Source organism: Capricornis sumatraensis, chromosome 1 (genome assembly GCF_032405125.1).
Source record: "Capricornis sumatraensis isolate serow.1 chromosome 1, serow.2, whole genome shotgun sequence".
NCBI lineage: Eukaryota > Metazoa > Chordata > Mammalia > Artiodactyla > Bovidae > Capricornis > Capricornis sumatraensis.
In genome coordinates this window covers 179,318,454-179,344,958 of record NC_091069.1, presented here as the reverse complement: position 1 = coordinate 179,344,958, position 26,505 = coordinate 179,318,454, and the positions used below count along the sequence as shown (strand labels likewise).

Genomic DNA, 26,505 nt, shown 5'->3' with positions numbered 1-26,505 from the left:
CCACAGCAACAAGCAGGATGTAAAGACAGTTTTGACAAACAGTTCTCAACACACTGTGGTGTCTCATTAGCTTGTACTTACTGGAAGTTGGAGAGAATCTAGCCAAGAAAAACAAAACAAAAACAGTATAATCTTAGAAACCTACGGCTGGAAAGCACGTTTGAAATCAAACCTAAAGGAGAAAACTGCTAGAACAAACAAAGCAGTCTTAAAAAAAAAAAAAGAGTGGGTGGGTGGACCACTGCAGGCAGAGGGGAGGAACAGCGCACTGATGTTTTCCTTTACAAGCTTTTTGTTACAATCTGATTCTCTTTTTTAAAACCGTGTACCTGCGCTATTAAAAAAAAAAAAAAACAACCTAAAACGTATTTTAAATATATTTAAAAACAGAGTCTGCTCTGCAGTACACCCTAAAGGATGCTGAACGATCTCAAATACTTTGAGAAGGGTAATCTCGTGATTATCCCGTTACAAAACGAGCAGTGTGAAATGCATCCCAGGAGCCGTCCTCTGCAGTTCCCCCGAGGCCCAGGCGCGGTGGCGGTGAGGTAGGAAAGCGCACGCAGCGGGGACTGAGGGGCCGGCACGTGCAGGATTCCCGACTCGCGTGAGGCGGTGGGTGCACAGTGCGCACGCGCCGAACCGCATAGGCCCTCTCTTCCCGGAAGTCGGCGGGCGGTGGTTTGAATGGATCGCAGGCTGCCGCGGTTTGGCAGAATCCCAGAGGGAAAGGTAACAAGTAGCAGCTGGGATTCACTTCTTATGGTGCCCCTAGGGGCCTCCCTGTCCGTCACAACTTGTGGAGGCCACTTGCTGCCCCACTAAGGCAGTGTGGAGGGTGAGAAGGGGGCGAGCGCCCCTGACCCAGGATAGGGACTTAGCCCTGCTGCAGTCACATAAGAAAAGCTTTTCTTTTTCTTAATGATTGATACAGAGTTCTTTTTCTGTCACTGTGGAAAATATTATTCATATCTCATACTTAAGACTTTTCAGTATTGGAAGGAAACTGCAGACATTTTTAATGTCATATGCTGTGATCTCTTATTACAGCAAAACTTGGACTCTTCATAAGGGGGATTTTATCTTAAACGGATAGTAAAATCCAAACAGAGAGAAGTGCACATTATATAATGAACCCTATTTTTAAAGGGTATCTAAAATTTCTCTTGATAGTGCCTCTTTCTTGAGAGTTTATGAACATGTTAGTCTTCTGTAGGAAAGAATCACTGGCACGTTCATCAAAGGGAAAAAGGCACAGAGATTTGCCCTTTCATTTTACAGACGAGGAGACTGTAACCAGAAAGGGAAATGCCTTGACAAGGATCTCACTGAAGCAGACCTAAGAACTGGAGCCCAGCCATGCTTCTTGCCTCTCCTGGCTCTGGGGGAGCTCATACCCCATTGTAACAATAACATGTGAGTGTGGCATCAGGTGTTCAAACATCTCTTCATCATACTGAAGTACTGGGGGAGATAAGGGGATTGGTTCTTCAGGGTCTACACAGATTTTAAGAAAATTTTACTGATACAGTTCTCCCTAAATCACAGATTTCTTTCTTTGGGAGGTTAAAATGGGTGAATTTTTTTTTTTTTTAGTAGCTTAAGCAGGGGCCGGATAACCACCACTTAATCACTTATTGGAGTTGTTGTCAGGCTCTTCACGCCTCTGAAGTTTCTTCCATCTGACGGTGTGATTCTTTGGTTACCAGCTGGCTTTCCGGACATATGTGGCCAGGAATTATAGGGAGGAAGGAAACTAATCCTTCTTCAATGTCTGCTTTGAGTCACCTAGTGTTAATAGTGTTATGCATTCCATATATATTACTTACTCGTCCACAACATGCTTTCTAGATAGCTATTATTCTCAGTCTACCGCAAGAGTTCACCAAGTTTAAGTAACAGGCTCCAAGCCATGCAGATAATAGGCAGCAGAACTACTATTACACCATCTCTTATGTTCAGATGAATGGGCAGGAGAGGAGGATTCCACAATTGGCTCCCAGCTGCTCCCTAGTGTAGGTAACCTCCTTGCTCTGCTATGTGTAACTCTTCAGGGCAATTAACTCCCATTATCATCCTGGTCTGACTGACAGTTAGGGATGGAGTTGCAACAGAGGCCCAGGGCAAGAATCCTCTTACTAGGAGGAAGGCATTTTGGCTGGCACTTCTTCACAAAGGCTCCAGAGTTACAGAGCTTCGAATAACAGGCAGGTTCTCATTAAACAGTGAGGCCAAGCTTTGCTTCCAAAATTCTCAGTTTAATGGTTCATTCTGGATGAAGAGCCTTGGGAGTCTGTTTTGAGACAAGCTCGGACAATGATAATAAGAAATGGTTTGTGAAGAAAGAGGCTGGGACAATGGGATCTAAAGAGATGGTCAACATCTACAGCTGAAGCAATTTGTGCTGGTCAAAGCCAGCAAGATCACTTGATGTTCTTGAATGAATGGACATTCCAATCAGGATCCAACCAATTTCTGGGTCCAAGCCAGTCTCCCCTTGGAGGGAGGGCAAACTCCAAGGATGTCATCCTATTCCCATGCCTTTTACCTTTCCAAAGATAAACGCTTTTTCTTCCCTGCTGTCACCAATCAGATTAAATACACTCCCCAAGTTGGTACTCTATCCATGACTGTACATTTCTGCTTCCTGAAAAGTTGTGGCTATAGGGATGTAAAACTGACCAATCAGCTGTGCTTGATCTGAGGCATGCCAGTCAGCTTCCTATTCTATCTTCCAGTAGCTACCAGTCAGCTATAGAATTAAGTACCAACTCCCAGTTCCTCTCCAGCCTCTTCACCCTCTCTCTACTTCCATTCTGGCTACATCAGAGTCGTCTTTCCTTGGCTAGATTCTCCCCTTCTCTGCTTCCAATTCTCTGTGTGGTTTCATCTTCTGGAATGTTCTCCTAACCCCCCACCTTGGCCCCCAACTCAAAGTTTCATCTTCTGTCAAAGTACAGCATCAGTGATTAAGATCACAAAGTAAAACCAACTTTAGCAAACTCCGTTATAAGACAACCAGGGTCCAAAGCAACTGGATAAATAGGGTGGCTTTAGGTTCACTTCTAGTTCACAGGTCACATAGGGAATTGATTAGAATCTCTGCAGAGACCTGTGGAACCGAACTGCTTCCCAGAGGCACCCCCTCTTTCATGCTGGTGGGACTTGCACTACCCTTTAGGAGCAGCTGGGCAGCTGCAGCTGAATCACACAGGCTGCCAGGGGCCAGCCAAGAGCAGAGCTGCGTTTCTTGGCATTTCTCCCAGATCCCCTCGTGGCTGACTTTGGAGGCTGTGCTGGGATTCAGATGTATCCCTGAGCTCCATGGTGAAATACTGCAGTTCTCTCAGTAAGGATTTATTCATTCTAGTGTTCCTCCCACCTTAGCTCCAAAATAAACCTGCAAGGGGATCTCGGTGCTTGAATTTAACACCTCCAGCCATGCCTCTTATCTTTGCGTGCTTTCAGCTACCTTCTAAAGCAGACAGTCCCCTTCACCTGCAGACCTTGCTCCAGCACACACTTTGCCAGACTGGAGCAAGTCCTCGTACCTAGAGCAATTTGCTTTGCTTGCCTTTGCAATACCAGTGATCTTGTAAACACTTGGTTGATCAAACAGTCCTCTCTCAACTTTCAGCAGAAAACTCTACTGGGTTACTGGAAGGCAGTAGCCAGGTCCCATCAGAACTTGTCATTGTGTCCTAGACACCCAGAATGTGGGCCCACCGCTCGCTAGGCTTAGCCAGGTCTTGCATAATGGGGCTTTGTTGAGATCCAAACATATTAGCTGCTTGTTAGATGAACTCATTCACAGCAGATATTCAGAGTATGGTTGACTCCAAAGGGAAAAGGAAAAGAGGGCCCAAAGTCCTTTAGATTTTATGTCAAAGCACGAGTGGTTTGTGACAAACTGCAGATCTTTAGAACAAACTTTGGGCCTGTTCAAGTCTGTCCACTGGGCCCAAAGTCTTAGCTCCATTCTGAGCTGTGGTGCAGACCAGCCAAGCTCCATGACAGCTTCTGGTTCCTCACTTTCATGGGCAGCCTCAGCAGAAGCTTAATTCCTACCAAGGCTGTCCCTGCAGGTTGATCCCTGCTCAGTTCCTGACAAATGCTTGACCTTGGGCTCTGAGCTGCTGAGTTGGCTCCAGAAAGTGTTACTCATCAGAGGGCAAGTCCACTGGCTTCACAGACCACCTGTGTGCCTGTGATCTGAGTGTCTCCATGCTGTCTTTGTTCCCTCCAAGGTTTACATCTTCAGGATCCCACTGTGGAAAGAAGACACAAGAGGTACCTTGGTGGACGAGACCCATCCTATTTCTTACAGTTCCCCCAACAACAGCTCCAGTCCTGGTTCTCAAGGCCCAGGCACAGACAAGAACAAACAGATAAGGAGAGGTTAACCAGGCCTGTGATTCGAGGACCTAACAGGGCAAGTGTAACTCTAAATCAAGGAATTAATGGACAGCTACCCTGAATAGATCAGTCCTACTTCCCCTCCCGTTCTCTGTTCCCCCTGTCTTCACCAAGTCCTTCTCCAGTGAGCCTGAGGCATGTTCCCTTTATCCAGAGAATTTCTATCTCTATGCGAGACTCATTCCCAGAAAAGAGCAGGAAAACTCAACCTATTCTTTATGGCCTGGGTAAGTTTCTCCTCCTCCTAGAAGCCTACCACGACACCCACTGAGCTCTTACCCTCTTCTCTGTACTGCTTGTATCACTGGTTTGCGGCTGATCATGGGAGGTCCTGCCCCTTGCCTGAGTGTCTACCTTGTCCTCAGGTAGATAACAGAGCCCCTTAAGAGTAGGGCACTAGTCTACCCTTGCCCCCCGCCCCCCATATGGTGCTTCTTCTGAACTTGAGGTCAGCTAACTCATCAAAAACAAACACTTAAAACCTAATCCAGAGTGGTGGTCAGTGCCAGTGAATATTTCATCACTGACTCAGACAAGTATGGGAAACCGAAATTTGCAGGAGTAGGGGTAAAAGGTTAAAAAAAAAAAGGTGAGCACACAGGTACTGATGATGCGGTACCAAAGTCTTCCTATTGTTCTAATAGGATGGATAAGAGAGAAGGCTCCGTATGCGGGCCAAAAGCAAGGGAATCCTTACTGATTCCAGCCACAGAGGTATGTGGGGGTCAGGCTCAATTCTCTTCTGTGGGTCTTAATTTCTCCTTGTGTGAACTGGGAGTCTGAATCAGGAACTAGATAACATGAGCTCTCATTTCTGAGTTTCTATGACTGGTGATTCTGAGTCACAAGGCTGCATTTGAGGGTATCAAAAGACCCAGGAAACAACAAGCAAACGCCATGTAGGATGTGTCAGCCCAGGCTAGACAATCTATTTGGGCAAGAAAATAGAGCTAGGCATAGATGTGCACTCAAGAAAAATGCTCCTCCAGCTGCTCAAACATGAATCAAACAATCCAGTCCTTAGAAGGTCAGGACAAGGTCCTCAAGGCTCCCTGAGTCACTTGACAGACAATGCCTGCAGCCTGCCAGTTATAAAACACAAATTGTAGCTCTGAACAGAAAGAGTCCAATTTAATTCGTGCTTTACTGATAATAACTGAATTGATTCTACTACTTGGTCATGAGAAATAGCATTGCGTTAAAATGACCACCTCATCTCCCAGTCACCCTGCTGGTGAGTGCCCGAGCTGATCTGCTTGGGGCAGCTCAGCCCCTCGTCCATGTCTGGGGCTGTGTCAGGCCCTTCTGGTGCCGGTTTCTCATCTACCTGTGGTTGCAGACTTGGGGGGTATACCTCTAAGCAAATCTCTTCCAGACATTATCAGAAATGCCAAGTAAAAGAGTTCCCTGGCCCCTCAGCCTCCAAGACCCAGTTGCCTAGCAGTGGAAGCAGGGGCCTGGTCCGTTCTCTGAGAATGGACAGTGTGTTTCTGGGTGAATTCTATTTTCAAGTGGAGACCCAAGTGCTAGGTCTGGTTTTGGACCAGCCTCACCAGGAGGGCCCAGGGTGCTTATCAAAAAGGCTCCCTTGACCCCATCTGTAGCTTGGGATCTAAGGCTTGGCATTTGAACGAGCTCCTAGGGTGATTCTTAGCCACCCTGATGTATCAGAACCACTGCTCCAGCTCCTAAAATGTCTTCTTAAGAGTTATCCTTGCTACTCCTGACCAGTTCAGCTGCCAGGAAACAGAAACTCTGATGAGGCACTCTTTAAACTGGGTTAAAACCTTCAAAAATGTTTTAAATCTCTTCCTTCTGAATTCCCAAAATAATGTGTTTTTAAATGTCATTTTAAGTAATAAAAACATCGCTGGAATCCAGGCATGCAGAGAATTTGAGCAGAAGATAATCTACTCTCTGATCATAAAAACAAAAAAAATCCTGGGAGGTGACAGGCACAGGTGGCTGTCATGAATCATGTGCTCATTTGTCACTTGGAGTTGAGGATGGCAGGGAGACAGGAGTCAGCTGGCCAAGGTCTCCAAGTGACAACAGGGGGGAATGTTGATCTATGCTCTCTCAGTCACTCCCAGCACCATTGCCACTAGGGAGCTGCTGGGCTTCCTCCCGTTCAGAGACTTTTGTTCCAAGCACATTTCTTCCTTGGGTAATGCATCTTCTCTGAATCCCCACTAGATGGGTTGGACAAAGCAGAAAGAACTCTGAACTGAAAGAGCCTGGAAAGAACCTCAACTTTCAGACTCTCCTCTTATTTTCAGATTTTTTTCCCCTAGAGGAATTTGGCAGGGGCCCAGCCATCTAAGAGGGGCTCACAAAAACAGGAACTGAAATCAAGCCACAGGAAGTCCCTTCTGGAGTAAAGAGAGAGCACGATTGTCCATACCTGCTCCGAGATTAGGGCTTCCCAATACTTCTGCTGCAGAATAAAAAGAGATAAAGAAAAAAAGTGTTGAATAGAGTTTGCCACCATCATGGAGCAGAGCAGAGATCAGCGCCAGCACATCAGCTCCTTGAGCCAGAAGCCTGGCCCTCCATTGGGCTGGAGGCAAAGGAACAGCTGACTTCAGCAAGCAAGAAGGCAGCAGCTACTAGCGGCTCCAATTTAGTTAAATGGTCACTAGGATAATTGTGATAATTATGAAGGGCTTGAAAAAGATTATCATCTATACAGATTTTAAATTACTATTATTAGGATTTATTATTATTAGGCATAACAATGAAGATTCCATTTATTAACCACATGGCTGAGATGAGTCAACTCGAAACCATAAAACTAAGAAAAAGAGATGCAAATAAAATCTTCACTTTGAAACTCCAGGGTATTTGCTACCACCCGAGATTCATTTTTAATCAGCCTTTACTGTACAGTTGGTTCCACCCCAAACCTCAAATATATCTGATTCAGGTTCTTAAAGGGTAACATTGCCATCTGCTCTCATTCCTCCGGCACCTCCTGCAGTGCCCGGGACATGTGTGTTTGTGTGTGTGTGTGTGTGTGTAGCTGTGTTATCTGAATGAAGATTATAAAAACTTTATTGAACCCCTCTATTTGTCTGCTGATAACTGCTAGCCCAGAGATGGGGCTCAGCTATGTGTGTGTGGGGGTGGGGGGTTGCGGGTGGAGTTCCACTCTGGGCCAGAGGTGGAGGAAGGGGCGGAGCAGGCAGCGAGGTGTCCCAGGCTGTGCTGGCAGAGCTCTGCTGCAAGCTCACACCCAGGGCACCTGGTAGGCCCGGGGCAAAGGGCAGAGACCCCATCTTGACTCTGAGGAGGGCAGAGAAGCGGCACCAAAGCTGGGTTCTTGGTCCGTGCCCCCACACAAGCTCCCTGTCCCTCCCTGGGCAGGATGTGGTGGCCCCAGCAGGAGAGAGGGCAGAATATGGGGTGGGTGAGGCAAAAGGAAGCCTGACAGTCTTCTCCCCAGTTCCTCCCTCTTCTCCTGCCTTCCCATCCTCCCCCATGAAGCCCTTCCCGTTTTTTGCAGGAGGACAGAATGTACTTCAAAAACTTGAGTCACCGCTGACTTCAGCTGTGCCACGCCTTTTTCTTTTGAACAACTCTTTAATTATAAGATTTTCAATCATACACAAAAGTAAAAGAATAACACCCAGGGACACACCCTCCTTCATTTGTTCTAGCTCCCCCAAGCTTTCATTGGCTTAAGTATTTTAAAGTAAATAATGTCGTCTGTAAATACTTCAGTATTATCTTATAGATAAGAACTTTAAAAAAATCCTAAGCACAATGCCATTATTACACCTAACAAAGTTGTTATAATTCCACAGCATTGATTTTTTAATGACATCCTGCTGGAGGGAACATAAACTGAAAAAAAAAAAAAGATTAATTGGAGAAGATACGAAATTACTAAAAATGATGGTTCCTCATACAGTGCAAAGGACGGAAATGTTGATGACAACATAGGGATTCAAAAAGTTACATAACTTCTGCAAACGTAATGGAAATGAAATGAGAGGTGAAAGAAAGAATGGTAACCTTCATCTTTCTTTAGAAAATACACATGTTCATGTAAAGTATCATTGGTGATGTGCGATTGCCACAGTGAGTTTTGTAGTTTGTTTTTAAAAAAATTACTAAATTCAGTGTGACATACTGGATTATATTCTGGAACAGAATAAGCATTTTAATGGAAAAACTGGTGTAATTCAAATAAAGTCTGTACAAGGTAACAGTAATGTACTACCGTAATAATGTTAATTTCTCAGTTCTGACACATGCAGCATGGTGCTGCAATGTGTTAATCTTAGGAGGAACTGAGTGAAGGTAAACAAGAACTCTCTGCACTACCTTTGTAACTTTTCTGTAAATCTAAAATTATTCCCAAAGAAAAAGTGTATTTAAAGACAAGCAAACAAGTAAGCAAACAAATAAAGAAGCTGGAGTCCTCCAACTAGGTTTGAAATGAAACCCTGGAACCTCCTTTCCAAAATCTTCAGCAACCTAAAATTTCAGAAGAGTGCCCTCTAGTGGAAGTAGTAGATGAGACTGTCCCTAAGAAGTATGATTAATCCAAATCTTTGTAACTGAGGTCTCTCTCCACCCCTTAGGAAAACAAGTGAACATAACTAACATTTTTGTAGTTTTTTCCCTGTTTCAGGGGCAACATTTGTTCATTTTTGTATAGAAACTTTTAAAAAAACCAAACTGAAGACTGCATGTAATTCTATCTCTGAAAGAGAGCCTTTATGATTTAATGAAGGAACAGCCCTCTGAAACACACACACAAAAATCAAATTATGCAAATTGCTTTTCTCTCTTAACACAGAATAAGCATTTCTATACACCCTTAAATTGCCTTTAGGACCACAATTCCATCACTTTCATGAACCACAGCACACAGTATTTCAATTCACCTCATTGCTAAAAGTACACATTTTTGTGTTCTGAAACCTGCCCCAGGTCATGCGCTAACTTCTTTGTTCCTGAAGACTCTGAGGCGTATCTCTGCCACTGAGGAGAGTCACTTTCCAGACTGGCAGCTGAATGGGCTCCCAGAGGCCATCTGTACAACTCCCTCCTTATATTTAGGGAGAAGAGACTTCCCCAGGACTCGGGTGGTGAAATGCTGCTGGTCTCAGGACCCGTTATAAAGGTTTTTTTTTGTTTTTATGAACATAAAGTTTTGAGACTGGCCAGATACACACCAGCTACAGTTCAGTCTTAGATTTCATTAAGTAGATTTCCTTTTTTATTTTTCTTGCACCTCTCAGGCATTTAAACCTTCCACCGTGCACTTCAGTATCTCATCCTTCCTATTTTTTTAGTTAATTAAGCAGTTCTGTAGCACTTAACTTGGGATCAAACATGGTTTCAGCTCTCATACATTCTTTCCCTATCTCTACCAGCTCTCTACCTCTCTACCTTATGGTTATACAGCGGAAGTGACAAACAGACTCAAGGGATTAGCTCTGATAGATAGAGTGTCTGAAGAACTATGGATGGAGGTTCGTGACACTGTGGAGTGATCAAGACCACCTCCAAGAAACAGAAATGCAAAAAGGCTAAAATGGCTGTCTGAGGAGCCCTTACAAATACCTGAGAAAAGAAGAGAAACTAAAGGTAAAGGAGAAAAGGAAAATTATACCCATTTGAATGCAGAGTTCCAAAGAATAGCAAGGAGAGATAAGAAAGCCTTCCTCGGTGATCAATGCAAAAAAATAGAGGAAAACAATAGAATGGGAAAAATTAGAGATCTCTTCAAGAAAATTAGAGATGCCAAGGGAACATTTCATGTAATAATGGGCACAATAAAGGACAGATATGGTACGGACCTAACAGAAGCAGAAGATATTAAGAAGAGGTGGCAAGAATACACAGAAGAACTGTACAAAAAAGATCTTCATGACCCAGATAATCATGGTGGTGTGATCACTCACCTAGAGTCAGACATCCTGGAATGCAATGTCAAGTGGGTCTTAGGAAGCATCACTATGAACAAAGCTGGTGAGGTGATGGAATTCCAGTTGAGCTATTTCAAATTCTAAAAGATGATGCTGTGAAAGTGCTGCACTTAATATGCCAGCAGACTGGGAAAACTCAGCAGTGGCCACAGGACTGGAAAAGGTCAATTTTCATTTCAATCCCAAAGAAAGGCAGTGTCAAAGAATGCTCAAACTACTGCACAATTGCACTCATCTCACGCACTAGCAAAGTAATGCTCAAATTTCTCCAAGTCAGGCTTCAACAGTACGTGAACCATGAACTTCCACATGTTCAAGCTGGATTTAGAAAAGGCAGAGAAACCAGAGATCAAATTGCCAACATCTGTTGGATCATCAAAAAAGCAAGAGAGTTCCAGAAAAACATCTACTTCTGTTTTACTGACTATGTCAAAGCCTTTGACTGCATGGATCACAACAAACTGTAGAAAATTCTTCAAGAGATGGGAAGATCAGACCACCTGACCTGCCTCCTGAGAAATCTGTATGCAGGTCAGGAAGCAACATTTAGAACTGGTCATGGAACAACAAATGGGTTCCAAATTAGGGAAGGAGTATGTCAAGGCTGTGTATTGTCACCCTGCTTATGTAACTTATATGCAGAGTACATCGTGCAAAATGTCAGGCTGGATGAAGCTCAAGCTGGAATCAAGATTGCCGGGAGAAATAGCAATAACCTCAGATATACAGATGACACCACCTTATGGCAGAAAGCAAAGAAGAACTAAACAGCCTCTTGATGAAGGAAAGTGAAAAAGTTGGCTTAAAACTCAACATTCAGAAAACTAAGATCATGGCATCTGGTCCCATCACTTCATGGAAAATAGATGGGGAAACAGTGGAAACAGTGACAGACTTTATTCTGGGGGGCTCCAAAATCACTGTAAATGGTGACTTCAGCCATGAAATTAAGACACTTGCTCCTTGGAAGAAAAGCTATGACCAACCTAGACAGCATATTAAAAAGCAGGCACATTACTTTGTCAACAAAGATCTGTCTAGTCAAAGCTATGGTTTTTCCAGTGGTCATGCATGGATGTGAGAGTTGGACTATAAAGAAAGCTGAGCGCCGAAGAATTGATGCTTTTAAACTGTTGGTGTTGGAGAAGACTCTTGAGAGTCCCTTGGATTGCAAGAAGATCCAACCAGTCCATCCATCCTAAAGGAAATCAGTCCTGAATATTCATTGGAAGGACTGATAGTGAAGCTGAAACTCTAATATTTTGGCCACCTCATGAGAAGAACTGACTCACTGGAAAAGACTGATACTGGGAAAGATTGAAGGCAGGAGGAGAAGGGGACAACAGAGGATGAGATGGTTGGATGGCATCACCGACTCAATGGACATGAGTTTGAGCAAGCTCTGGGAGTTGGTGATGGACAGGGAAGCCTGGCATTGCAAAGAGTCAGACACGACTGAGCGACTGAACTGACCAGCTCAAACTTTTTACTCGGCTCTTCCTTCATGGTCTGTAGTGAGTAAAATGGGATGTGAGATAGCAAAATGGGTCACAAGCCATGGAGTGCTATGTGCAAGGCCCCTGGTGACCTGGACCGGTGAAGGAGGAGTTCTGACCCACGGAGGGCTGGTTTCCTTAATAAAGATGACAGTTTCAATGCAGGGACATGCCAAGGTTGGCATAAAGGGTCGAGATGGAGAAGCCATATGTATCACAACGGTGGGCAGCAGGGGTTGGGAAAAGGGCCCTTTCTATTCCAGTCACAGGGATTTACAAATACTGTATTTAAGCCAAACTCTAGGACCACCAGGCAACCTTGGCCCTGGCAACCTTGGTTCCTATTCCTGATTCTTTAAAAAAATTTTTTTACCCTTTAAAATATGAGATATAACTGACATATAACATTGTATATTTGTGGGGTTTTTGGAAGAAATTTTGCTATTCATGTGCTGCTCAGAACCAAAGGACTGACTCAGTGTGACTAACCTCCGCCTGCCTCCCCCAGCCATACACCTTCACACCTAGAGTCACTTGCTAAATGGGGCCTGAAAGATAACCTGGTCCACAGCTGAGTATCTGTGGGAACGGTGCTTTGTCAGCCTCACCAGCTCCCTGAGCTCATTATCTTCACTTACAGAGCAAGTTCAGAAAAATGAACGGCACTGCCTGGCGCAGGGACCCAGGGCCAGCGTGGGTGTCCAGCCCACCTGCAGCCTGCTGTCCACCGCACCGCATCTAGAACCATCGACAGGTTTGCAGAGCCCCAGCAGCACCCCCATTTGATCCTCACAATCTCTGTCATGTAGGCAGGGCAGGTCTCCTGATTCCTGTTTACAAAGGGAGAAACTCAAACCCAAGGAGTCCAGTGCAGAAAAGTATGGCCACCAGGCAGGTGAGAGCCTAACAAGCCCCGTCCCTGCTCAGCGCCCTCTCTTCTGCTCAGCCCTGCTGCCCTCGGGGCCCAGTGGAGAGTCTCTCCTCATCCCCAGGGGAACTGGCTGACTCTCCACACACTTCCAGACATACCATCTCTCTTGGCCACAGGGCACATAGGAGCACACAGATCTGGGCAGGGCAGATACCACACCCCGAAACTTGATTTCTAGCCTTTGGGGCCTATTGGAATGTTCTGGCCTCTTTCTTCATACTTATATGTATTTTCTTTTAAAACTAGGACTTTTAGAGTCAGTGTATGTGGGCGTGTTAGTCTCTCAGTTGTATCTGACTCTTTGTGAGCCCATGGACTGTAGCCTGCCAGGCTCCTCTATCCCTGGGATTCTCCAGGCAAGAATACTGCAGGGGGTTGTCATGCCCTTCTCCAGAGGATCTTCCCAACCTGGGGGTCGAACCCAGGTCTCCCACATTGCAGCCAGATTCTTTACCGTCTGAGCCACCAGGGATGATGTGTGTGTATTCTTTTTTTTAACTAATTGTTTTTTCCTTAAAAGAATGATGTGGCTTTAAGAAGGACAAACATCAGAGGCCTCTGTCCTGACCTGCGGGTGCTGGAAGCAGGGTCTGGAACAAGCAGTGCTTGTTGTCAAGGTTGTCAAGAGCCTCAGGCACAGAATTAGCAAGACACAGGGGCTGGGACTGGAGCCTCTTCAGACAGCAATCTGATATCTGGTGTTGGCTCTGTACACACACACAGACACACACAGACACACAGACACACACACACACACACACACACACAGACACACACACACACACAGACACATAGACACACAGACACAGACACAGACACAGACACACACACACACACACACACACACTCTCTGTGCCGGCTCCAGCCAGTCATTCTCAACATGCAGACTTTCTTTCATTGACAGAAACAGAATTCCTACAGAATTCCGCTGCAGAATTCCTACAAAGCTTCTTACACCAGGTCGACAGCATCGCTCGGAAGCACAGAAGGGAAAAAAATGACTAAGTGCTCCTTCCTCACCAAGAGGGACTCAGTCCTTTCTTGCATCCCAGAGGCTAGTGGGGGAAAGCCTTTAAAGGCACAAGCGGAGTCTCAACACGAGGGTGACCCTGCACTCATGAAGCAGGGGCTGGCCACTGTCCTGGCAAGTGAGGAGGCTGGCTGGAAAGTCCTGCTCCCTGTGGGCCCAGCCCCCCACCCACTGCGGCTGCTGACCCCTCCTCCACAGGTGCGCAGGATGCCCTCGGACAGCTGTGCTAGGGGTAGGGCTACCTCGTGTTTAATGGCCGAGGGAATGAGTGGGCACCGTCCCTGTGGAATGTGCCCTCTCTTGTGGAGACATGCAGAAATCCAGGCAGCCCCCACAAATGACCTCTCCACAGAGTCACAAGTCACACTCATCCAGTGCCCTGACCAGCCCAGCTGGTGCACACTTTGACCAGCCCAGCTGGTGCACACTTTGAGGATCAGTGAACCCAGTTCTCCCTTCAGGCAAGTTTCCACATCTTATCTGACTGATCCCCCCCTTCTCTTGTGTGTTCTGCATCACTGAAATTCCTTGTAAACCCCAATGTTTTATCCTGTCTGCTAGACAGGGCCTTGCCTGAGAACAAAGGCAGAGCACAGGTGAGCGGAGGAGTCCTGTGGAGAGTCCTGCCTCCCTCCCAGGGGAGCTCCTGCTGAGGCAGCGGGGTGTAGTGGGTAACACAGGGTTTCTGAGCCAGACTTCTGAGCCAGGTTCAGATCCCCAGGTCTGCGAATTATAACTGTGATGATGGTGATGATGTTTTCTTGGGCATGTTACTTAAACTCACTTAATCTCAGTTTTCTCTTCTGGGAAACAAATATTTAAAGGTCTTTGCCTCGGGCTGTTAGAAGGATTATACCAAACAGTGTTTGTGAAGTAGAGAACATACCATGTGTGGCTCATTGACACAACCTCAGTCACTGTGAGCAATGGTCTTAAAATGCTTCGTGAGCTGAGTGATGTGGATACAGTGTATGTTGTATTGAGGGGCCATTCTTCTCTCCACCTCCCCCAGTATGGCAGGAAGTGGGTCTTCAAATCCCTTAGTATGTGCCCTAAAGCCACAAAGCCACCCTCTGAGAGTTAAGTCACAAAACTATAAAGGCCAAAGCCCACACAGGAGGTAAACACATCACCTTAGCTGGGAGTGCGCAAATGCTCCTTTCTGTACTGGAGGCAGAAGCCCAGCTGGTTGGCAATAGACAAAGACAATAAGAGGTCAAGGCCACGGATGCCCACTGTGGCCAGAGAGTAGAGACAGATGCCCCGGGTGCTGCAGCCCAGCATTACAAAACATTTGAACTGTGCAATGCCGGGAGCAAGAGAGGCTGCAAACCAGAGGAAGTGGTGACCTGGGGCCCAGCATCTGACCGCAGGCCTCAGTCCCTTTGGTGTGTGGTCTGGAGGAGCAAGGTCACAGTCAGGCTGTGGCCAATCTACCAAGGGCCCCCACCCGGTGAGGTGGGGCAGGCCGGCTCACCTGTCCTCAGAAGGTTTGCTTTCAAATCCCGCCCCCCTCAGAACATGCTTGCTGAACGAGTGAGTGACGGAACAGGTGGGTGAATGCGGCATCACACTCATCAAGTAAAACACCCTCTTGCTCCCCTTCACCATCAAGGATCCAGGATCTTTAAGAAATACTGCTCTGAAAAGCCAAGGAGACCACCCTGTCCCACCACGCTGAGCTGCTGCTGTTTGATTGAAAGGCTTACAGCTTAATTTTCATCATTACACCTTCCAAATTTGGAAAACTCAGCGGTGGCCACAGGACTGGAAAAGGTCTGTTTTCATTCCAATCCCAAAGAAAGGTAATGCAAAAGAATGCACGAACTACTGAACAATTGCACTCATCTCACACGCTAGCAAAGTAATGCTCAAAATTCTCCAAGCCAGGCTTCAACAGTACATGAACCGTGAACTTCCACATGTTCAAGCTGGATTTAGAAAAGGCAGAGAAACCAGAGATCAAATTGCCAACATCTGTTGGATCATCAAAAAAGCAAGAGAGTTCCAGAAAAACATCTACTTCTGTTTTACTGACTATGCCAAAGCCTTTGACTGTGTGGGTCACAACAAACCGGAAAATTCTTCAAGAGATGGGAGACCAGACCACCTGACCTGTCTCCTGAGAAATCTGTATGCATGTCAGGAAGCAACATTTAGAACTGGACATGGAACAATAGACTGGTTCCAAATAGGAAAAGGAGCACATCAAGGCTGTGTATTGTTTGTTACCCTGCTTATTTAACGTATTTGCAGAGTACATCATGAGAAACGCTGGGCTAGATGAGGCACAGGCTGGAATCAAGACTGTCAGGAGAAATATCAATAACCTCAGATATGCAGATGACACCACCTTTATGGCAGAAAGCAAAGAAGAACTAAAGAGCCTCTTGATGAAAGTGACAGAGGAGAGTGAAAAAGTTGGCTTAAAACTCAACATTCAGAAAACTAAGATCATGGCATCCGGTCCCATCACTTTATGGCCAATAGATGGGGAAACAGTGGAAACAGTGGCAGACTTTAATTTGGGGGGGGCTCCAAAATCACTGTAAATGGTGACTGCAGCCATGAAATTAAAAGACACTTGCCCCTTGGAAGAAAAGCTATGACCAACTTAGATAGCATATTAAAAAGCAGAAATATTAAAAAGTAGAAACATTACTTTGTCAACAAAGGTCCATCTAGTCAAACCTATGGTTTTTCCAGTAGTCATGTATGGATGTGAGAGTTGGACTATAAAGAAAGCTGAGTGCTGAAGAATTGATGCTTTTGAACTGTGGTATTGGAGAAGACTCTAGAGAGTCTCTTGGACTGCAAGGAGATCCAACCAGTCCATCCTAAAGGAGATCAGTCCTGGGTGTTCAAGGACTGATATGGAAGCTGCAACTCCAATACTTTGGCCACCTTATGCGAAGAACTGACTCATTTGAAGAGACCCTTATGCCAGGAAAGATTGAAGGCAGGAGGAGAAGGGGACGACAGAGGATGAGATGGTTGGATGGCATCACTGACTCAATGGACATGAGTTTGAGTAAACTCCGGGAGTTGGTGATGGACAGGGAGGCCTACAGTGCTGCAGTCCATGGGGTCGCAAAGAATCGGACACGAGTGAATGCCCAAACTGAACTGAACATCTTCCAAAATTTCTACAATAAACACATCTTACTTTTAAGAAGAGAGTATATAGATTACCAGAAGACCCTGAACTGAATTGAACATCTTCCAAAATTTCTACAATAAACACATCTTACTTTTAAGAAGAGAGCATACAGATTACCGGAAGACCCGAAGGGTCACACGTCTGACAAGCTACCCTGTCCCCTGCTCGCATATTCAACAGCCTGTCCTGGGAGATTCATAATCCCATCTGACCCGCAGTGTCTATGTCTAGTGATCTTCCCAGCTATTCAGCACTCAGGGCTTTGCCATGTGTCGTGTACGTGCATTTCAGGTAATGAAGTAGGAGGACTGTGCTGGGGGAAGGCAGGGGTTTGGGAGGGTGGGGCAGCTGAGCTTCTAAAACTACATTTCTTATTTAACAAGGCAAACGTACTCATTTCCACTTGCCTCACTTATGAGTGTGATCCCATCCTCTTGGGATTTACGTAGTTAAGCAAATAAAAGTCTAAAAAGAGAGAGAATAGAGGAGAGGAAGGAAAAGGGCTGGAAAACACAGAAATGGCACAAAACAGTCACAGAGACAAATTTCCAAACTTTTCAAGGTCACGGTCCAATCCTGACCTCAGTTAGGGTTTCCACAGAGTGAGAGTGAGTGTAACTTCCTACCCTCTCCCTCCCTCCTCCACCTCCCCGTCTCACCAACCCCTCACTGAACACACTCTGTACTCAGGCTTCCTCTCCCCTTGGAGCCTTGGACTCAGCCTGGACTGCTGGCTTCCAGCCGCCAAGCCATGCACCTTGGGTGTCTTGCCCATTCTGAGATCAAACCCAAGAAACAAACAGCATCGAATGCAGGACTTCGGGATACACGGACCCTGAATGGTCCCTGGTCTGAAATAGAATCTCTCCCTCAAAACTCAGGCTCTCAGGGACCAGCTGTGTTTGTTCCAGGACTGAGAGATAAAGATGAGGGCAGCCCTGGCCTCCAGACCTAAAAGCTTGTGCACAGCCTAGCAGGGGAGGCAGGTCCCTGCAGCCCCCCAGGCCACACGGCACACAACAGAAGGGGTGTAAGAGATGTATGGGCTGTGGGCACCCCAGAGAGGGAGGCTCTAATCCCTGGGGGGGGGGGGGGGTTGTGAGTAGGTGGCATCTGGGTATGATTCTGACATGTGGAAACTGGGCCAGAGAAGACCCAGGAAGAAAGGCCCAGAACCCTGGGGACGAGGTAGCAGTCCATGGCCAGGGAGGACATGTAGGTCAGGGCAAGGAAGGGCACAAGGCCTGGGCAGGTGTGCACGGCCTGGAGCCCACGCCACAAGATCAGGACTCAACCCCTGAAAATCACAGGCTCTAAGTCTTTCAGATTTCAAGGTTCACTGTGAGTTCAACAAGTATGGGGGACTGACTCAGGACCTCCAGCTCATTACTTTGCCAAGTAAGGCCACTACGACCAAAACCAAAACCTCAGCACCAACTAACCACTTCCTATTATCATCAAATCATAAAAAGGTATTTAAACATCAAAGGAGTGGGAGAACCCAACCAACCCAGAACGAAGGTGCCCCCTGCTGACACCACCTGTCCACGATGCTCTCCTTGTTCTCACTGGCTGCAAAGGGAAACTTCCTTCTGACCAGGGCTGGGAGCCACAGCTTGTGGGGCTGAGAGGGACAGGACCACAGACCTGAGAGTTATACCCATTTCTGTATCACAGAATGTGATGTGTCTTGTTCGCAGATCCAAAAATTCACAATGAAGCAAAGCTTATGAAAGTGCCAGGCAGGATGCCCACCAAGGGCCTCCGTGTATCACCACGACAGCACCACAGGGAGCAGCTGGTGCTCCTTTGGGGGAAGAAAGGCTTCCCTGGTCAAATGGGTTTGGGAACCACGGAGCCTCTTTAAAAAGTTTGTCATTCAGCATTTATTTCTCTAAAACGTGACTGTTTCCATTGACTCAGTGTGCAGTGCTTCCCCGACTCATCTGACCACAGAAAGTCCTCCCCAGCACGGACTGTGCAGGAAAGTCCTCGGAAGATGCTTATTCACTATTCAGCAGGCACGAGGTTGGTGTGGAGGAGCGGAGAGATGCAGGTACCAGGGAGGCACGGGCAAGCCCAGGTGAAGGAGGACGCGCACACCCACCAGCAGACCCAGCACGTACCTCGAGGTCCGAGTTGATGGAAGAGACCTGGGAGGAGCTGCTGGAGGACACGCGGGCCTGGATGACCTGAACCGGAGGGTAGGAGGGGGGCTCCTGCAGGGACGCGGCTCCTGTGTCTCTCTGTCCGTCGCCAGGCAGCCTGCTGGCACTGCAGCTCACCTGCAAGGTGTGTGGGGAAGGGCAGGCAGAGACTTGGCATCTTTATTTTTTGCACTGTCACGGCGTTCGTGTCCTTCAGGGTTCCAAAGGTAGGAAGGGATGTAGCATGCGGCGGCCTCCACCATCCTCCCGAAGCCACCGAGCTCCCCCTAGCGGCAGCCAGCCCTCGTTGGTGTGTCCTTCCAAACTTCCTGTGCACACACGAGCAAATGCAGGGACATATTCCCCCCCATTTCCACTAACAGTAGTACACTCTGTAGCCTCCTATGCATCCTCCTTCCTTTTCCACTTAACAACATGCTTTAGAAATAGAACTGCAGCAGCTCTGTGTTTGTAGCATTGTATGGGTGTTCACAATCTGTTTAACCAATCCCCTGCTGATGGATGGTTTAGGGTATTCCCAACCTCTTGCTTTTACAATCATTACTGACTGTGGTAAATTATATCTTACATTCACAGTTTCAGGATATACAGGATAAATTCTTAGAAGTGGAATTGCCCAGTCAGACGGTATGCACACTTGTCATTTGGATAGCTCTTGGCAAAAGTAGGGCTTCCCTTGTGGCTCAATGGTAAAGAATCCTTCTGCAATATGTGAGACCTGGGTTTGATCCATGCATTGGGAAGATCCCCTGGAGAAGGGAATGGCTACCCACTCCAGTATTCTGGCCTGGGGAATTCCATGGACTGTATAGTCGATGCGGTTGCAGAGTTGGAAATGACTGAGCGACTTTCATTCTTACTTCCACTTGGCAAAAGTGCACTCCATAGAGGCTTAACCAGCACACCTGCCAGCAGCCTGTGAGAGTGCCTTGGGAAGGGTTAAGGGAGGAAGAAACTTATGAGATTATCTAGCTAACTACCATCTATCTATATCTATCTATCTAGACTTCCCAGGTGGCCCCGCCAATGCAGGAGACATAAGACACAGGCTCGATCCCTGGTTGGGGAAGATCCCCAGGAGGAGGAAACAGCAACCTACTCCAGTATTCTGTCCTGAAGAATCCCATGGACAGAGAAGCCTGGCAGGCTACAGTCCATAGATTCTCAAAGAGTTGGACACGACTGAAGCGACTTAGCAAGCACCCATATCTATCTACCCATCACCTATCTCTCTGTCCACCTCAGAGGAGATCTTCCTCCCACAGGGCACACAAGTTTCCCACAGGGATCCTCGAGGGTATGGGCGGGGGTTTCAGTTCAGTTTAGTCACTCAGTTGTGTCCGACTGTTTGCAACCCCATGGACTGTAGCACCAGGCATACTGAGCTGGCATACTGAGTGTAGCACCAGGCTTCCCTGTCCATCACCAACTCCTGGAGTTTACTCAAACTCATGTCCATCGAGTCAGTGATGCCATCCAACCATCTCATCCTCTGTCGTCCCCTTCTCCTCCTGCCTTCAATCTTTCCTGGCATTAGGGTCTCTTCAAATGAGTCAGTTCTTCACATCAGGTGGCCAAAGTATTGGAGTTTCAGCTTCAGCATCAGTTCTTCCAGTGAATATTCAGGACTGATTTCCTTCAGGATGGAAATGGTTGGATCTCCTTGCAGTCCCCCTCTCAAGAGTCTTTTACAACACCACAGTTTAAAAGCATCAATTCTTTGGTGCTCAGCTTTCTTTGCAGTCCAATTCTCACATCTATACATGACTGCTGGAAAAACCATAGCTTTGATGGACCTTTGTTGGCAAAGTAATATCTCTGCTTTTTAATATACTGTCTAGGTTGGTCATAACTTTTCTCCCAAGGAGCAAATGTCTTTTAATTTCATGGCTGAAGTCACCATTTACAGTGATTTTGGAGCCCAAAAAAATAAAGTCTGTCACTGTTTCCCTTGCTTCCCCATCTATTTCCCATGAAGTGATGGGACCAGATGCCAAGGTCCCATAGTTTTCTGAATGTTGAGTTTTAAGCCAACTTTTTCACTCTCCTTCATCAAGAGGCTGTTTAGTTCTTCTTTGCTTTCTGCCATAAGGGTGGTGTCATCTGCATATCTGAGATTATTGATATTTCTCCCGGCAATCTTGATTCCAGCTTGAGCTTCATCCAGCCCAGCGTTTCTCATGATGTACTCTGCATATAAGTTAAATAAGCAGGGTGACAATATACAGCCTTGATGTACTTCTTTTCCTATTTGGAACGAGTCTGTTGTTCCATGTCCAGTTCTAACTGTTGCTTCCTGACCTGCATACAGATTTCTCAGGAGGCAGGTCAGGTGGTCTGGTCTCCCTTCTCTTGAAGAATTTTCCACAGTTTGTTGTGACCCACACAGTCAAAGGCTTTGACATAGTCAATAAAACAGAAGTAGATTTTTTTCTGGAACTCTCTTGCTTTTTCAATGATCTAACAGATGTTAGCAATTTGATCTCTGGTTCCTCTGCCTTTTCTAAATCCAGCTTGAACATGTGGAAGTTCACGGTTCATGTACTGTTGAAGCCTGGCTTGGAGAATTTTGAGCATTACTTTGCTAGAGTGTGAGGTGAGTGCAACTATGTGGTAGTTTGAGCATTCTTTGGCATTGCCTTTCTCTGGGATTGGAATGAAAATAGACCTTTTCCAGTCCTGTGGCCACTGCTGAGTTTTCCAAATTTGCTGGCATACTGAGTGTAGCACTTTCATAGCATCATCTTTTAGGATTTGAAATAGCTCAACTGGAGTTCTATCACCTCCACCAGCTTTGTTTGTAGTGATGCTTCCTAAGATCCACTTGACTTCACATTCCAGATGTCTGGCTCTAGGTGAGTGGTGACACCATCGTGATTATTTGGGTTGTTAAGATCTTTTTTGTATAGGTCTTCTGTGTATTCCTGCCACCTCTTCTTAATATCTTCTGCTTCTGTTAGGTCCATACCATTTCTGTCCTTTATTGAGCCCATCTTTGCATGAAATGTTTCCTTGGCATCTCTAATTTTCTTAAAGAGATCTCTAGTCTTTTCCATTCTATTGTTTTCCTCTGTTTCTTTGCATTGATCACTGAGGAAGGCTTTCTTATCTCTCCTTGCTATTCTTTGGAACTCTGCATTCAAATTGGTATGTTTTTCCTTTTCTCCTTTGCTTTTTGCTTCTCTTGTTTTCACAGCTATTTGTAAGTCCTCCTCAGACAACCGTTTTGCCTTTTTGCATTTCTTTTTCTTGGGGATGGTCTTGATCACTATCTCCTGTACAATGTCATGAACCTCGGTCCATAGTTCATCAGGCACTCTATCTATCAGATCTAGTCCCTTAAATCTATTTCTCACTTCCACTGTATAATCATAAGGGATTTGATTTAGGTCATACCTGAATGGCCTAATGGTTTTCCCTACTTTCTTCAATTTAAGTCTGAATTTGGCAATAAGGAGTTCATGATCTGAGTCACAGTCAGCTCCCGGGCTTGTTTTTGCTGACTGTATAGAGGGTCTCCCTCTTTGGCTGCAAAGAATATAATCAATCTGATTTCGGTGTTGACCATCTGGTGATGTCCATACGTAGAGTCTTCTCTTGTGTTGTTGGAAAAGGGTGTTTGCTATGACCTGTGCGTTCTCTTGGCAAAACTCTATTAGCCTTTGCCTTGCTTCATTCTATAGTCCAACGCCAAATTTGTCTGTTACTCCAGGTATCTCTTGACTTCCTACTTTTGCATTCTAGTCCCTATGATGAAAAGGACATCGTTTTTGGGTGTTAGTTCTAGAAGGTCTTATAGGTCTTCATAGAACCGTTCAACTTCAACTTCTTCAGCATTACTGGTTGGGGCATAGACTTGGATTACTGTGATACGGAGCGGTTTGCTTTGGAAATGAACAGGTATCATTCCGTCATTTTTGAGATTGCAGCCAAGTACTGCATTTCAGACTCTTTTGTTGACTATGATGGCTACTCCATTTCTTCTAAGGGATTCTTGCCCACAGTAGTAGATATAATGGTCATCTGAGTTAAATTCACACATTCCAGTCCATTTTAGTTCACTGATTCCTAAAATGTTGATGCCATCTCTTGTTTGACCACTTTCAATTTGCCTTGATTCATGGACCTAACATTCCAGGTTCCCATACAATATTGCTTTTTACAGCATCGGACTTTACTTCCATCACCAGTCACATCCACAACTGAATGTTGTTGTTGCTTTGGCTCCATCCTTTCATTCTTTCTGGAGTTACTTCTCCACTGATTTCCAGTAGCATATTGGGCACCTACCAACTTGGGGAGTTCATCTTTCAGTGTCCTATCATTTTGCCTTTTCATACTCTTCATGGGGTTCTCAAGGCAAGAATACAGAAGTGGTTTGCCACTCGCTTTTCCAGTGGACCACATTCTGTCAGAACTCTCCACCATGACCCATATATCTTGGGTGGTCCTACATGGCATGGCTCATAGTTTCACTGAGTTAGACAAGGCTGTGGTCCATGTGATCAGATTGGGTAGTTTTCTGTGACTGTGGTTTTCAGTCTGTCTGCCCTCTGATGGAGAAGGATAAGAGGCTTATGGAAGCTTCCTGAGAGACTGACTGAGGGGAAAACTGGGTCTTGTTCTGATGGGCAGGGACATGCTCAGTAAATCTTTAATCCAATTTTCTGAAGATGGGTGGAGCTGTGTTCCCTTCCTGTTATTTGGTTGGTTTAGTCAGTAAGTCGTGTCCGACTCTCGAGATGCTGTGGACTGTAGCTTGCCAGGCTCCTTTGTCCATGGGATTCTACAGGCAAGAATTCTGGAATGGGCTGCCATTTCCTTCTCCAGGGGATCTTCCTGACCCAGGAATCGAACCTGGGTCTCCTGCATTGCAGGCAGATGATTTACCCACTGAGCTACCTGGGGCCAAACTAGAACTGACTCATTTGAAAAGACCCTGATGCTGGGAAAGATTGAAGGTGGGAGGAGAAGGGGATGACAGAGGATGAGATGGTTGGATGGCATCACTGACTCGATGGACATGAGTTTGAGTAAACTCTGGGAGTTGGTGATGGACAGGGAGGCCTGGTGTGCTGCAGTCCATGGGGTCGTAAAGAGTCGGACACGACTGAGCAACCTTCTCTTTCAAACTACGGTGGAGGTAATGAAGACAATGGCAACCTCCTTCAAAATGTCCCATGCACTCACTGCTATACTCACTGCCCCCGCCGACCCACACCTGTGCCCGAGACTCCTGGACACTCACAGGCAAGTCTGGGTCAGTCTCTTGTGGGGTCCCTGCTCCTTTCTCCTGGGTCCTGGTGCTCACAAGGTGCTGTTTGTGCCTTCCAATAGTCTGTTTCCCCAGTCCTGTGTAAGTTCTGGCGGCTCTGTGCTGGGGTTAATGGCGACCTCCTCCAAGAAGGCTATGCCACACCCAGGCCTGCTGCACCCAGAGCCCCTGCCCCTGTGGCACTCCACTGCTGACTGGTACCTCCACAAGGGACACCCAGACACACTTCTGTCTCAGTCTCTGTGGGGTCTCTGGGTCCTGGTGCGCACAAGGTTTGTGTGAGCCCTCTATGGGGTTTGATTCTAAACACAATTCCGCCCCTCCTACCATCTTGCTATTTCAAATCCTAAAAGACGATGCTGTGAAAGTGCTGCACTCAATATGCCAGCAAATTTGGAAGACTCAGCAGTGGCCACAGGACTGGAAAAGGTCAGTTTTCATTCCAATCCCAAAGAAAGGCAATGCCAAAGCATGCTCAAACTACCGAACAATTGCACTCAGCTCACACGCTAGCAAAGTAATGCCCAAAATTCTCCAAGCCAGGCTTCAACAGTACATGAACCGTGAACTTCCACATGTTCAAGCTGGATTTAAAAATGGCAGAGGAACCAGAGATCAAATTGCCAACATCTGTTGGATCATCAAAAAAGCAAGAGAGTTCCAGAAAATATCTGCTTCTGTTTTATTGACTATGTCAAAGCCTTTGACTGTGTGGGTCACAACAAACTGTGGAAAATTCTTTAAGAGATGGGAGACCAGGCCACCTGACCTGCCTCTTGAGAAATCTGTATGCATGTCAGGAAGCAACATTTAGAACTGGACATGGAACAACAGACTGGTTCCAAATAGGAAAAGGAGTACATCAAGGCTGTATATTGTCACCCTGCTTATTTAACTTATATGCAGAGTACATCATGTAAAATGCCAGGCTGGATGAAGCTCAAGCTGGAATCAAGACTGCCGGGAGAAACATCAATAACCTCAGATATGCAGATGACACCACCTTTATGGCAGAAAACAAAGAAGAACTAAACAGCCTCTTGATGAAAGTGAAAGAGGAGAGTGAAAAAGTTGGCTTAAAACTCAACATTCAGAAAACTAAGATCATGGCATCCGGTCCCATCACTTCATGGCAAATAGATAAGGAAACAGTGAGAGACTTTTTTTTGGGGGGCTCCAAAATTCACTGTAAATGGTGACTGCAGCCATGAAATTAAAAGACACTTGCTCCTTGGAAGGAAAGTTATGACCAACCTAGACAGCATATTAAAAGGCAGACACATTACTTTACCAACAAAGGTCCGTCTAGTTAAGGCTATGGTTTTTCCAGTAGTCATGTATGGATGTGAGAATTGGATTATAAAGAAAGCTGAGCACCGAAGAATTGATGCTTTTGAACTGTGGTGTTGGAGAAGACTCTTGAGAGTCTCTTGGACTGCAAGGAGATCCAACCAGTCCATTCTAAAGGAAATCAGTCCGGAATATTCATTGGAAGGACTGATGTTGAAGCTGAAACTCCACTACTTTGGCCATCTGATGCAAAGAACTGACTCACTGGAAAAGACTCAGATGCTAGGAAAGATTGAAGGCAGGAGGAGAAGGGGACAACAGAGGATGAGATGGTCAGATGGCATCACCGACTCAATGGACGTGAGTTTGAGTAAACTCCAGGATTTTGTGATGGACAGGGAGGCCTGGCGTGCTGCAGTCCATGGAGGTGGAAAGAGTCAGACATGACTGAACAACTGAACTGAACTGAACTGGTCTCTCTGTCCATCTCAGAAGACATCTTCCCCTCACAGGGCACATGGGTTTCCACAGAGATCCTCGAGGCTGTGGGCTGAGGTTTCAGAGCATGCATATCTACCTGTCATCATCAATCTATCTATCATTTATCTCTCTGTACATCTCAGAAGAGAGCTTCCCTCCACAGGGCACACAGATTTCCGCAAGATCCTCGAGGCTGTGGGCTGGGGTTTCAGAGCCAGGCAGTCATCACACTGACACAGCACAGGGGCAGCAACCTGCCTTCCAGACCAAGAGTCCACCAGCTAACTGCCTTACCTTGGCAAAAAACCTCGTCCTCC

General features: G+C 46.2%; 1 protein-coding gene across 1 annotated transcript in view; it reads right to left on the bottom strand.

Moving 5' to 3' along the window:
• Positions 1-4,157: 4,157 nt before the first annotated feature.
• TMEM44 (transmembrane protein 44) overlaps positions 4,158-26,505 on the bottom strand; it is a 41,877-nt gene continuing 19,529 nt past the window's right edge. The window contains exons 9-11 of the mRNA XM_068983970.1: positions 19,102-19,260; positions 6,821-6,853; positions 4,158-4,268 (exon numbers count right to left, since the gene is read on the bottom strand). Of these exons, the coding sequence (XP_068840071.1) occupies positions 4,158-4,268; positions 6,821-6,853; positions 19,102-19,260 (303 nt within the window). The remainder of the gene's footprint in view (positions 4,269-6,820; positions 6,854-19,101; positions 19,261-26,505) is intronic.